The 14846-nt window shown below is 40.5% G+C and overlaps 1 protein-coding gene across 1 annotated transcript; it reads left to right on the top strand.

Annotated features, from left to right (window-relative positions):
• The first annotated feature begins 31 nt into the window (after positions 1-31).
• lss (lanosterol synthase (2,3-oxidosqualene-lanosterol cyclase)) lies at positions 32-14506 on the top strand. The gene is made up of 22 exons (XM_078263149.1): positions 32-187; positions 1930-2098; positions 2319-2457; positions 2842-2950; positions 3356-3477; positions 3766-3862; positions 4278-4413; positions 5625-5733; positions 6060-6178; positions 6376-6473; positions 6677-6704; positions 7102-7158; positions 7320-7391; positions 7596-7646; positions 7810-7959; positions 8204-8300; positions 10967-11072; positions 12527-12592; positions 12677-12757; positions 12894-13064; positions 13273-13351; positions 13509-14506. Exons 1-22 carry the CDS (start codon positions 174-176, stop codon positions 13644-13646), a joined length of 2208 nt encoding a protein of 735 aa, XP_078119275.1. The 5' UTR covers positions 32-173; the 3' UTR covers positions 13647-14506.
• The last annotated feature ends 340 nt before the right edge of the window (positions 14507-14846 follow it).

Raw genomic sequence — 14846 nt, 5'->3', positions numbered from 1 at the left:
CACCGCGATGTCCGCTGGGAGATGAAGTGTGAATTGCACTGAACATTAACCTATACTTTCTCTACACGCACTACAGTTCCCATTAAAAGAGCAGAAGGGCCAGAGCTTTCAGAGCACCTGAAAAGAAATTCATATGTTCCAGCGGACGATTTAACTCTGTGTCTATCACAAACATGACGGAGGGGACGTAAGTATTTGTTTTATTTAACGGATAATGTCGCCAAAACTAGTAGCTTTCAGCGTTTTTATCCGAAATAATGACGTGAAAGCGATAGGAGGTAATTACGTGGCTGTCAAAGTTGGCTGACTAAATTGACAGTTCTGATAATTTGAGTCTTCTTTAGGATGAGTTAGCTAGGTCATTCTGTCAGGTGGGGAGTATCTATTCTAAATGGACTACTACAGTGTAAATGTGCTTTATAAAATAAGGCAGTCTGTTGGGTCATTGTGTCAAGTTAGCCGACTAACTAAGTTAGACCTTTGAAGTGGAAACGCTGAAGGTAATCAGAGTGGACGACAAGTCGTATGTCTTTTCTGACATATCAGTGGTATCATTCACTGCATATGCAAAAGTGGAAAATGGTACATTTAGTGAGTGCTTCTAATGTATGCTACTTTAACCCCTTTCTTCACTCTATTTCAGAGGGATATGTTTTTATTAAAAACATGACAGCTGCAGTTACTTTTAAAAAAGTTACTTTTAAAATTAAAATTCTACATAAAACCCATATGCTATGCATTTAATATAGATGATGCAGTATGATGCATTGTTACAGGTGAAGCAGCCCAACGTATATCAAGTAGTAGCTCAAACAGCTAATGCATCAGTTATTATGATCAAATGTGCTATCAGGAGCCATTCTGCTAAATGAGTACTTTACATTTTGCTTTTACTGTAAATATTTTACTTTTTACATCGTGGTATTGCTATTTTTACTTAAAAATTAAGATCCTGTTCTACCACTGTATACAGAGGTACACAAGTATTCATAACCCTTGAACTTTTCACCACAACCACAAACGTAAATGTATTTTATTGGGATTGTATGTGATAGACCAACACAAAGTGGTGCATCATTGTGAAGTGGAAGGAACATTTAAAAAAAACAAACTGAAAAGTGTGGCATGCAAAAGTATTCAGCCCCCTTTACTCCGATACCCCTAAATAAAATCTGTGTTCTGTGAAGACCTCAGAGGTTTGTTAGAGAGATAAAACAGCATCATGAAGCATTTTCCTTCCACTTCAAAATTATGCGCTCCGTTGTGTTGTTCTATCACATAAAATCCCAATGAAATATACATTTACATTTGTGGTTTTAACGTGACAAAATGTGGAAAAGTTCAAGGGGTATGAATACTTTTGCAAGCCTCTGTATGCTTACAATTAAGGCAATTATTGAAGTTGAATAGCTTATTTTCCATCTGACAGAATCAAATTCCCTATAACAGGTTTGACTATTGAAATGGTTTGTGGATGTCCCAATCAAATAATGCAAAACAAGATAACAAACACAAAATAATAATAAAAATTAATCAACACTTCAGGCACAGCTAACTATACAGGTAGAACATACAAGGAACAATGTCAGTAGGTTTTAATTTATTGTATAGGTTTTCATGGTATTTCTGATCCCGTGTGAATGAACAGCCAAGTTCAAACTGATTTTGAAGGAGAGGAAAGTTACCTTTTAAATATATATTTATATTCCCATCACCTATAGACACTGTTTTGGATTGTATATCGGGCATGAGTAGAGGGTTTTGAACACATAAAAATCACCTAACACCTGTATTCTCGACTGAATTATTGGTTATATTTCTATTTGGTGAGACTCTATCACAGCTTGCTACATACTACAAAATATATGTTAAGTTCAAGAATCCAGTAGTAAACTGGGTTCACATAAAAAATACTTGCTGTTCTTGTAGGCAGCTGCGGAGGCGCGGGGGGCCTTACAAGACGGAGCCAGCCACAGACCTGAGCCGCTGGAGGCTGACTAATGTGGAGGGCAGGCAGACCTGGTGCTATGTGGAGGATCAGGACACCCCAGACAGAAAGCAGACAATGCTGGAAGCCCATTCTCTAGGCTTGGACACAGTAGGTTTAGAATCTTTTTTTATTATTATTTATTCTTGTTTCAAATGGCAAAACAAATGCTTGGTTTGTGATTGTTACTTATTCACTACTTGTTACATAGCACTCTGGAAACATTTGAGTTGACTGTGTAATTCTCTCTGGACAGTATAAAATAGCAGTATATAATGAGAATAAAGTGTGTGAGTAGTGAATGATATCAGATCACCCATTCTCTCCACAGAGTACATTTGTGTCTGGCTCCCCAGCTGCCCACACAGCTGTAGATGCAGCTCTGAAGGGTATGCACTTCTACAGCCACCTTCAGGCCGAGGACGGTCACTGGGCAGGGGACTACGGCGGACCTCTCTTCCTGCTCCCAGGTAAGCCAAATCATCCTCCTCCATGTCCTTATATTTGACACCTGTAATGTGCAGCAGCTATCTTTTGTCCTTTCGTGTAAAAGACAAGTTTATTAAAGCCACTATGTGTAGAATTTGGCATTGTGATATTTTGTAAGACACCGTGGCAGACAGAAGTGCACACTGCTTTAATTACACTAGGTGACATGAAGTCTAAAATTTCCAGAGAACATTTTAACAAAATGACCTCTTTGTGGTATGTGATGAAAGATGATGGGGAAAAGAGGGTGTGCAGGTGGAGCTGCGGCACTAACCATTATTCAGCAGAAGATTTCGTGACACCAGTGTTTGGGTGCATGGGCTTTTATGTCTGTCACTGTATGGGTGTCCATTTCTGTGCTTTAGGTCTCCTCATCACGTGCCATGTGGCTAAGATCCCTCTGGCTGAAGCCTGGAAGAAAGAGATGGTGAGGTATCTGCGCTCTGTGCAGCTGCCAGATGGAGGCTGGGGTCTGTAAGTCAACAGCACCCTTTTTTTGTCTTATGATATCCTCACATGCCATATCACTAAAGTGCTTCTTCTGTAAGATGTGTAAGGTCACCGTAACAGCCAAGAGGTGGTAGACGTACGCTTTACCCAGTATCGGTTATACCAAAGGTTAACTCCAAAAAATGGGAAAACGTCCATTCCAAATGATAGGGTCAGTGTTTATAATAAGATGTAATGTTATGATGCAAGTATTTCCATATGACTGTTAAAGAACTGCTACAGGAAGACTAGTGTAGTACTTACTAAAAGTGTCCATTCATCCCCACCGTTACATAAGAATTACAGGAGAAACGTCTAAGAACATACAGGCTCGGGCTGTCTGAAATATTGCTTATGGCAGCACGGTGGATGTGTTTTGTTTTTCTTCAGACATATTGAAGATAAGTCTACCGTCTTTGGCACAGCGCTGAGTTACATCTCATTAAGGATCCTGGGAGTAGAGCCCGATGATCCAGATATGGTTCGAGCCAGGAACAACCTGCACAGCAAAGGTGGGAAAAAAGAGGTTGAAATGGTCCCCAAAAAATACAACAGCAGTTGTTGATTACTGATCACCTGTCTGTACTGATAACACACAGTTATAAAAACACACTGCCATCCACAAAAATGTCCAGATGTGAAAAACTGATTTTTGAAATGGGGAATATGTTACTGCTTTGTGTTTAGTAAAGGCATATTATTTTAATGTGAGCTGTAGTCAACGCTGGGCTATAGTGTGAATGTCAATTATTTATGGTAGTAGCTTCAAACTGAAGCTGCCTGTTTTTTATTTTGTATAGGCGGCGCTGTGGGGATTCCCTCATGGGGTAAATTCTGGTTGGCCATTTTAAATGTCTACAGTTGGGAGGGCATGAACACACTGCTACCAGAGATGTGGTAAGTTCTAACATCCCATATTATCAGCATCAGTCATGCTTTGAAGGTGCAATTGATGACACTAATAACATGGATAACATTCAGCCACTAGATGTCACACTCCCCCCTTTCATTGCATGCGTCAAATATAAAATACTCATGAAAAGACACAATAACAAAAAGGTTGGTTGGATGTGCACACTATGATCCTCCTTAGCTTATTCATGCTAAATGCCCAGTTTTGTCTTCCTTTCAAGCTGCTGACAGACATGTAAATGCTATCATTGCCTTGTGCAACAGAGGATTTTTCATAGAAAAGACCAGACATTGTGTGTTAGATTAGTACATTAAAAAGAGAGAGAAAGAGAACATTTTCTGAGTCAATGTTTTCTTCTATATCAATTCCGGGATGATGGATGTATTTGATCTGTTCCAGGTTGTTCCCCACTTGGATGCCAGCACACCCCTCTACCCTGTGGTGTCACTGTCGCCAGGTCTACCTCCCCATGAGCTACTGTTATGCTGTCAGACTGTCTGCAGACGAAGACTCCCTGGTCCTCAGCCTCAGACAGGTGCTGGAACCATTTCATTCCACAAAGGGGGGGCGGGAAAACTCAGAATTTTAACACCGTTAGAAGAGAGGCTTTGTTGAAGATATGTCCTAATAATATTACATAATTAAATATCAGTATTAAAAGTCAGAGGTGCAACTTATTTTCATTATCAGTTAATATGTCATGTATTTCTTTGACCAGTTGATTAGCTGTTGAGGCTTTGAAATGTCAGAGGAAAAGTAAAAATGCCCATCACAAGTTTATAGAGTCCAAAGTGAGCTTGCTTGTTTTGTCCAACAAGTAGCCCAATACCCAAAGATGCTTGACTGACAATTATATACCACAGAGAGGCAGCAAACTGTCATCCTTGAGAAGCTGGAAACAGCAAATGTTTGGCATTTTAGCACTATAGATGACTGAAATGTTTAAAACATTAGCAAAATTGTTGCCAATTTATTTCCTGTTGATTACGTTATTCAATAATTTATTAACCAACTAATCGTTTCAGTGCTAATAACAGTGAATGTCAGCTTTTTGCTGTCGGATGCTTTTTTGCAGTTACAGTGCAGGATTGATTATTGTCATAAGAGTTGAGTTAACATTTCAACTCCAAACATTTTTCTGCTGGAAAAAAACTGCTGCCTCTTTGTATGAAAGCAGCACATTTGGGACATTATTGGCAAAAGTGGTTAAAAATGACAGTACTTTTGGAGAAAGTAGAAAACTATCAACATCACAGACTGATATTATACAGATGGATAACTAAAGAAAGGAAAAACAAACATAATGTGTCTTAGTAAGGTGCTGGGCCACCTCAAGCCTCCAGAACAGCTTTTGTTCCTCATAGATTATTCAAGTCTGAGTGGACTGGACGTAGAGTTCCGGTTGCTCCAAAACCTCTCGTAGTTCTTCAACTTGGTTGAGATCTGGTGATTGTGAAGGTCAAGCATCTGCATTGGTTATATTCCCTTACTCATTTAGTTAGACCCCCCCTCACCTTTATATCAGTGTAGGAGTATGAAAGGGTAGAATCTTCCATTTCTGTGATCCACCTTTTAAACCACGCAGATGGAACAGCCCTATGCAGTTTCTTTTTCTTTCTTTCTTTTATTTTTGGCAGTATTGAACTGAAATGATATATGAACCACTTCTTCTTTACATATACTATATAAACACACAGTATGTTTATATACATGTGCATAACCAATGCCCTGCTCTTTGTTTATTAGGAGCTTTATGTCCAGGACTATGCAACCATCAACTGGCCTGCTCAGAGGAACAATGTGGCAGCATGTGACATGTACACACCTCACAGCACACTGCTCACCGTCGCCTACAGTAAGCATGCACAGCACACTGGGCACCATGATGACAAACCACCTACAGAAGCATGTTGATGCAAAACAGGCAGCACGCAATGATCGTTCACATGAAATTGATGATGATGTAGTTAAAGTGACTGTGATTTCAACACTTTTGACGATAAAGGGGATGACACACAAATGGGTTGCACATTGCAGATTAGCAATGCACTCAATTGTGACAAACATATTAGGCGTATCCCTGGCAACAGGATGATTTTATCAGTGATAAAGAAAAGTTGTTTTCATTGGAATTTGCCTAAACTCCCCTAACCTGGTGACTCTGTTCCTGTTGCCCTGCAGTGGTGTTGAATGTGTACGAAGCCCACCACAGCACCACGCTGAGAGGAAAGGCCGTCAAAGAACTGTACGAACACATCCAGGCTGACGACAGCTTCACTAAATGTATCAGCATTGGACCGGTAGTATATACACAGATACAGAAAACACAGACATAAAAAAAACAAGGGAAACTGATAAAATATAGTATTGGAAATATGTATGCTTGACACAGGATAAAAAAAAAAAACTTTTGAAAGGTTTTCAAATCACCCTATTTAAACTGACACTGTTAAAGAAATAGAGGGTGGGAGCATGAAGTATTGGCCTTTCTCCTCAGATCTCCAAGACTATCAACATGCTGGTTCGCTGGTATGTGGATGGTCCCTCCTCTCCCGTCTTTCAGGAGCATGTGTCCAGGATCCCAGACTACCTCTGGTCAGTCAGCCGGTCTCTAACAACTTATTTTTTAAACAATGTTCTATCATTGACTAAAACAAATTAGATGTTATATTTAATGTTCTTCACTATATATAATGTGTAATGTTAAAAAAAAAGTACAGTTGTAATAGGTCCTTAACCAAAGATGTGCAAAAAAAATATACAATTGATAAACTAACAATAAATTCTCTGTGTTCCAGGTTGGGATTAGATGGCATGAAAATGCAGGTGAGAGTTTGTTGAGTGTGACAGTACACAGTTGTACAGATGTAGTAATAGTAGTACTTTTGTAGCTGTTAAATCATTATGGTGTCTCGCCCTAAAGGCTCACATTTAGGAGTGGTTAAGGAGCTCAGATATTCAGAAGGAGCTCTGAGTACAAACTTTCTTTTGCAATGAAAGGAGTCAGTTATGGTGCAGATAAGCGGTGGAGAAATGGACACATGGACTTAAAACTACCTTAAAACTAAATCAACTTTTCACCTTCCAATTACATTCTTTTAGCCGACTTGCTGGTTTCACACTTTGTCTTTTGTCCTGCAGTCAGAGTTTCAGAACTCTCAGTTGGTTCTATTTTAACTTAGTCAGAGTGTTTGACCACTTTGTCCTTTTTTGTTGTGCACAGGGGACCAATGGATCTCAACTCTGGGATACTTGTTTTGCTGTACAAGCTTTCCTTGAGGTAACGCCAAAAAAAGAAAGGAAAAAAAGGCTACTCGATGCAAGCAGGCATATATTATAAAGATCTAAGAGTAGATGTATGCGTGTTGGCATAAAATCTTGGTTTAATTGTATTATATAGCGGTAGCTGATTATAATTAGTTGTTTGTTGGGGGCTTTCAGGCAGGAGCCCAAGATAATTGCAGACTAGCCGAGTGCCTCCGAGATGCCCATCAGTTTCTCACCATCACACAGGTACCACCAACATCTCAGTTACACACGGTTTTCATTTTCCAGTAGGAATAAAATCTATATTTTGACATTCTACTTGTATAACGTGTTTAACAGTGCTTCAGCTTCTGTTTTTTTACTACCAAACACATTCAGATGTGCTAAAGATCAAACCTGTAATATGAACTGCTTTTAACGGTGATTTGTTTATGCCTGACACTCTAACAGATACCTGAGAATCCTCCTAAGTATCAGACGTACTACAGACAGATGAACAAGGTAAAACTAATATCTCAAAAGAGCCACTTTTCAACACTTAGTATAATAGAAAAAACTCAAATGCTTTTGAAAAGGAAGGCAAAAATGGCCTCTGAAAAAATCATTTCTTGGCCTGTTGGCTTGTTTGTGTGTATGAATGCATTTTGTATCATTGCGTTGTCAGGGAGGCTTCCCCTTCAGTACTCGCGACTGTGGTTGGATTGTGGCAGACTGCACGGCGGAGGGCCTGAAGTCAGTGATGCTGCTGCAGGAGCTGTGTCCCTCCATCGGCCAGCTGGTCCCCTCAGAGCGCCTGTATGATGCTGTCAATGTGGTGAGTCTGCACTCAATACATACCTGGACGACTCATCATACTACCATCAGTTAAAGTCTTTTTTTGTTTTTGGAAAGCACATAAATATGCAACCATTGTCATGTTTCCCAAGTTCATCTTTTATGAAAAGCTCCAGAAGTTTTATTTTGATAACAGGAATAGTTTCAAATCTTGCAATGAAAAAAATGGACTGTAGTCTTTCAGTGTAGAGCTCCTTCACTATGTGTCTGTTTTCTCCTTGTAGCTGCTGAGCATGAGGAACTCTGATGGAGGATTTGCCACATATGAAACTAAGAGAGGAGGGAGACTCCTGGAGCTACTCAACCCCTCTGAGGTGTTCGGTAGGTCTGTGGGTTGGGGTTGGGGGGGGGTTTACAGTCCACGTAGAGTCTAAAGATACTATGTTATACAGGCGATGTATTCTGCAGACCACTCTACCTCTGTCTCCTTTTTAAAAACTCACTCGCCCCTCCCCTCCATGAAGTACAGCTGAGCTGACGGTGCGTACAAACTATCCATCAATATTCCATCATAGGGCCTACTGCACAACGAACTCCAAAAACCAGCGTTGAAAAAAGTAGGCCTATCTAAATATCTGTGTGAATGTGTGCATATAAACTAAAATGTTATTTACTGTATATAGTGCAACCAGTGTAAATGATATATTATTAGTAGGGCTGTCAGCGTTAACGCGTTAAACGCAATGCGATTCTTTTTTTTTTTTTAATCACATGCCGGCATTTATTAATTTATTTTACACTTCACTCGGCTTTGCGTCGTGCTTAACAGGCTATTATTTTGACCCTTTGCAGCACCGTTACTTATCATCAAGCTGCCACTTCCTCGTATCACATCCTGCTGCTGCAGGCTGCAGGCATGATGGAGAAAGACAGCAGCAATGAAATCCTGAATGGAGCTTTTTATTTTCCAAAACTCCCGGACGGCTCGTAGACAAGTCGAAAGCCATGTGCACGTTGCGTAAAGCTGAATTAAAATATCACCGAAGCACGTCAAGCTTGAGCTACCACCTACGGAGCTAAGCATAGTAGTACAGTTAACGTGATGCTACCAGCTAGCATGCTACCCACTCAGGAGAGTGCTACTTGCCGTCCTGTGGATGAAACCAAATCCCCAAAAATTACTACAGCTCTTGCGAAACGGTTGGCAACTAACTGCAGACCTGTCAGCATCGTAGAGGACTCGCGTCTTAAAGACGTACTACGGTTGACCTGTCTCGTTGCCGTCAAGGGGGACAGCAGCCCCACACACAGCCTGTACGACACGGAGAAAGCAGCCACACTGGAACAGCTGCAAAGTGCTGCAAACACTGTCTCATTAACCGGTGATCACTGGACGTCAGTGAGTAATCAACATTATTTAGGAGTTACTAAACACTATATTGACTCTGGTAAGGATAGGGATTTTTAGTTTTTTAGTTAGGTACTTGGAGGAATTGTGCAATAATGACAGATTCACACATTTTTCTTTTGTTTACAGTAAATAAATAATTACAAATCTTAAAATCAAGTTCATAAAGTAACTTTCTTTGCATTCATTTGATTCCCAATCAAGATCCACTGCTTTCCATTGTTAATATGTACTTAAAATATTTTCTGAAATGCAAAATAATAGAATTTTAATCATGTGATAAAATATGCGATTAATCACGATTAACTATAGAACTTCAGCGATTAATCACGATTAAAAAAAATAATAGTTTGACAGCCCTAATTATTAGCAATACATGCATAATCAAAATGTCTGTTAAAACAAGGAGCTCGACGCACCAGGATCAGTTTTCTAGATGACAATGTATGTTTATTTTAAAACAACCACAAGTAGATTAAGTGTTCATAAACCGCATATCGGCCAAAAAAAGGCCTAAGTGCCACAATGTAACAGACTGTATGTAATTCCAAAAAGTTACAGACTATTCGTTTCTTTATAATAGGCATATATAAATCACAATCATACTAGGGTAAATATAGGCTACCATCTGGGCCTGCACGGCAGCAGGAAAAAGACGCAGAGATGTAAGACACCGTATCTCTACCTTACGGAGATTTCGGTACACCAAACGTAGATTTGCGCTCTTGGAGTTCGGCTGATGACCTCTGCCATGAGGCCTTGAATATCAGATCATCCAAAATGTCTTTGTGGAAGTGAAGCAGTGCCATGTGTGAAAGTCTACTCTGAGTGATAGTGCTACGGGGCCAGGTGTTCAGGCGGCGAAGAGCTGAGAAAGACCTTTCGGAGCCAGCAGTAGACACTGGTAAACAGAGGCACAAGTGGATCAGCTTTTCCACCTCGGTGAAGAGCCCTCTTGTTTGTGGATGTAGAGCTGATACAAAGCGAGCAAGTTCTTTAAGAACACACCCAAGATAAATTAAATAATTTGAAAATTACTAAAAGTATCCCTCTCGTCATCCCACACCCCAAACATGACGTACAAAATGTCGTGGAACAGAAACAACAACCCAGAGATATTTATAAGAAGACATTTTATTGTCATCGCAGTTTTAAAGCTTTGCCACCAGGGGGTGCTGCAGGTGCACCCCCCCCCCACTTCCCACGCCTATGTTTAATGCACTATACCGCCAGATGCATGTTATTACACTTAATTGTGGAGATAGAAATTATAAATAAGTATAAGTCAATGGCTAAAGATTAACAAAAGGCCATGACATAAAAGGTCACTGAATTAATTTCTTGGAATCGTTGATGTCATAATGATAGCATGATACAAGTTGGTGCATGATTGAACTTAGAGCCGCTCGGTTCACGCTGCCAGGACTGCCAGTGTTACTCAACCTGCAAATATGCAGATGGCAACAAGGGAAACAAAGAGCCAAATCTGTCAACTTTTTCAATTGGACTCTGAATATGTTGCAATATTATGGCCTTAAATATCAAAGGGCAAATATATTGTCATGTTCCCTGTTAAAAAGAGGATGAAATGTGATGTTTGTTAGTAACCCTGTGTTCTCTCTCTCCCTCACGCACACAGGGGACATCATGATAGATTATACCTATGTGGAGTGTACTTCAGCAGTAATGCAGGCTCTGAGGCACTTCCAGAAGGCCTACCCTGAACATCGTGCTCAGGAGATAAGGTATACTACACACACAAATGACTAATCTGATGAAACACGCATAAACCTTGACCAAGCTAATTCCAAACTAAGCTGGCTTTAACCCACGTGTTAAAATTAGGGCTGTCAAACGATTAGATTTTCTTAATCACGATTAATCGTTGAATTTCTATAGTTAATCACGATTAATCGCATGTTTTATCACATGAGTAAAATTCTATTATTTTGCATTTCAGAACAGTTTTTAAGTACATATTAACAATGGAAAGCAATTCTTACCAGTGGATCTTGATTGGGAATCAAATGAATGCAAAGAAAATGACTTTATGAACTTGATTTTAAGATTTGTATTTGTTTATTATATATTTAATCACACATTTGAATCTAGAGTCAATATTAGGGTTGAACCGATACGAAAAAAAAGAAGGGTACTAAACAGTTGGTGACATTAAAGAATGGCTTGTTTATTGCTAAGGCCATAATTGTCAAAATTAAATGTTTAATAATAATGTAATCACTATAACAATAACTTATTTCACTAGTAAATAGCTGTTGAATGACAAAAACAACCACCAGATGGGAAAAGGGCATTTAACAACAACTTTGAATGCACCATGAAGCTGTAAATTACCAGTTTCATTGAACGCACCGTCTGTGTTTTCCGACAACAGCAGCTGCAGATTGTTACTTCCCGGTGTTGAATCCTCAACAGTGAAATACAGACAAACTTTACACCGTTTAGCGTTAGCTGTCAGCATTGTAACCGTATTTAATCCAGCTACTAGCTAGCGGTAGGCTAACGTTAGCTGCTGTCAAGTATAGTGTTAACTAGCTAGCGGTAGGCTAACGTTAGCTGCTGTCAAGTATAGTGTTAACTAGCTAGCGGTAGGCTAACGTTAGCTGCTGTCAAGTATAGTGTTAACTAGCTAGCGGTAGGCTAACGTTAGCTGCTGTCAAGTATAGTGTTAACTAGCGTCACGTGCAGCGATGTTTCTGTTGCCTGTAACGTCTGTTTCAGAGCATCAGAGAGAAGTGCAGACATATCAGTGGCACCAGAATGAGGAACCGAAATCCGCGTTGCTATTCCTGCAGCATCAGGATGTGTTACGAGGAAGTACGGCAAAATAGTAGCCTGTTAGGCACGACGCAAAGCCGAGTGAAGTGAAAATAAATTAATAAATGGTGGCATGCGATTAATACGATTTAAAAAAATAAATAATGCATTATGCTCAGCCCTTAATCGCATCCTGATTAATGCGTTAATGCTGACAGCCCTAGTAAAAATCATATTTTTTGCTATCCGGTATTTGTTTAAAAACTTGAAATTGTTTAAAAAAAGAATCAATGGCAGAGAGAGCCATAAAAAAAAAACACTGACAGACACTTTTACCTAAATCACTTCTCAGTTCTTGATGATGTTCGGAAGAGAAGATGTGGAGGGTTTCTGTTAATGTGTTTGTTGGTCCCATTTTAAGGTCCACTCTAAGAGAAGGACTGGAGTACTGCAGGAAGGTGCAGAGGCCTGACGGATCGTGGGAAGGGTGAGACTGCACTTCCTGTTGTACTACCTGATGTGCTGACGCAGGTCATGTTTAATAGAAAATAATTATTTTGCTCTTGCTCAGGTCCTGGGGAGTGTGCTTCACATATGGAATATGGTTTGGCCTTGAAGCCTTTGCTTGTATGGGTCACATCTACAAGGATGAGTAAGTGTTCCACTGATCACTGAAGCTTTACACTGAACTAAGCACACAGTGTAATCCTTAACTTGCCAAGCCACACAGGACACAGATAAACTCCTAGCCCACATACCTAATTGCACTACTGTGCCTCTGTTAACAGGGATGTGTGCGTGGAGGTGCACAAAGCTTGTCAGTTCCTGCTGGACCGGCAGATGTCTGACGGAGGCTGGGGGGAGGACTTTGAGGCGTGCGAGCAGCGGCGCTACATCCAGAGCAGCAGCGCTCAGATCCACAACACCTGCTGGGCTTTGTTAGGCCTCATGGCTGTCAGGTAAAGCTCAACTCAGAGGCTTGGTGTTTACACTGGATCACAATGCAACTGGATGTGATGGGATCATCTGCAAAGATTGTGCTGTTGCCTTTAATTACATGCATGCTAGTCAGTTGATTCACCTGACTACCAAAGGGACTTGAAGTTGTTTATAGTCAATTAAATCCACCCAAATTATTTCAATCAAATCTCTTGTGTGCATAACCAGGCATCCTGACAGGCGGGCCATTGAGAGAGGAGTGAAGCTGCTGATTGACAACCAGCTGCCCAACGGAGACTGGCCACAGGTGAGTCTCTGAGGCCCATATATCTTATTAATTACAAGTCCTACACTCTAATTATATTTAGCTTACGCCACAAGTAACTAATAACCAATGAATCTAATGATGGTATAAAATATAATGTGAGCTTTGATATGTGATGTCCTGTGCTTCCCCTCCTCAGGAGAATATTGCAGGTGTGTTTAACAAGAGCTGTGCCATCAGCTACACCTCCTACAGAAATGTCTTCACAGTCTGGACCCTCGGTCGCTTCTCAACACTTTACCCCAGCAGTCCGTTGGCTGGGAAGGTCAAGCTGTGAAGACTTTTTAAAAGGTGCATCAGACTTTGTGCCAGGATAACAAAACCGAATGTCAACAACAGCCACCAAGTTCAGACAATCAATGGAAAGTCTATCTTTTTTGTTGGTGACATGAGCTGTCCTAATGGAGTCATGAGTCTTAATGAATCGCAGTCAGCCTACCAATGTCTACATGTAGCCCTTTATGGACACTTAAACACTTCAATTGTGTTTTCAGAGTTGAATCTATCAGATAAAGTAACACATTTAAAGGTGCTCTAAGTGATGTCATGCATTTTTTAGGCTATAACATTTTTTGTCACATACAGCAAACATCTCCTCACTATCCGCGAGCTGCCTGTCCCCTGAACACACTGTAAAAAACCACGGTCTCTGTAGACAGCCCAGGCTCCACAAACAGCAACAAAAACAAACTGAGCCAACCTGCACCACCAAACATAACAAACAGTGTTCCAGCCAATAACCGACAAGAAGGATTTGGTTGAGCCATCACCGCAGCAGCGTTAGCACGTAGGTTACTTCCACAATGCGCATTCATGACTGTTTCAGGAAGCACGGAAGGGAGGGGGAGGAGGAGGGGACGCGATGAGGAGGAGGGAGGGGCGAGCTTGTTTGACAATACTTCGAACGTCAACAAGAAGTAACGTCACCCAACATCGCTTAGAGCACATTTAATTCTCTGAATTACTTTCTGTGTTGACATTCCAGGACAGCTCATTCATCAGAGCTACTCCCCGATGCCCAGTTAGTGTGCTCTGGTTTATAAAGTATATTAAACACGTGTCCATGTTGCCTTATATCCCTGTTCCTCACTTCCCTACCATTTTCCTTTAGAATAAATCATGTTTTTATGGTATTAACTTGACTGGATGTGTCTTCAGTGAATGTACAGTGGTGTGAAAAAAGTGTTTGCCCCCTTCCTCATTTCCTGTTCCTTTGCATGTTTGTCACACTTAAGTGTTTCGAACATCAAACCAATTTAAACAATAGTCAAGGACAACACAAGTAAACACAAAATGCAATTTGTAAATGAAGGTGTTAATTATTAAAAGGTGAAAAAAAAATCCAAACCATCATGGCCCTGTGTGAAAAAGTGATTGCCCCCCTAAACCTAATAACTGGTTGGGCCACCCTTAGCAGCAACAACTGCAACCAAGCGTTTGCGATAACGTGCAATGAGGCTTTTACAGCGTCCTGGAG

This window comes from Sander vitreus, chromosome 11 (assembly GCF_031162955.1).
Source record: "Sander vitreus isolate 19-12246 chromosome 11, sanVit1, whole genome shotgun sequence".
Taxonomy (NCBI): domain Eukaryota; kingdom Metazoa; phylum Chordata; class Actinopteri; order Perciformes; family Percidae; genus Sander; species Sander vitreus.
This window is presented reverse-complemented; position numbering and strand designations above follow the sequence as displayed.

Excerpts from the sequence above, each read along its gene's own strand:
- lss (XM_078263149.1), top strand. Across the intron at positions 2,951-3,355 it reads CCAGATGGAGGCTGGGGTCT|ACATATTGAAGATAAGTCTA; the intron begins GTAAGTCAACAG and ends GTTTTTCTTCAG. Across the intron at positions 4,414-5,624 it reads TGGTCCTCAGCCTCAGACAG|GAGCTTTATGTCCAGGACTA; the intron begins GTGCTGGAACCA and ends TTTGTTTATTAG.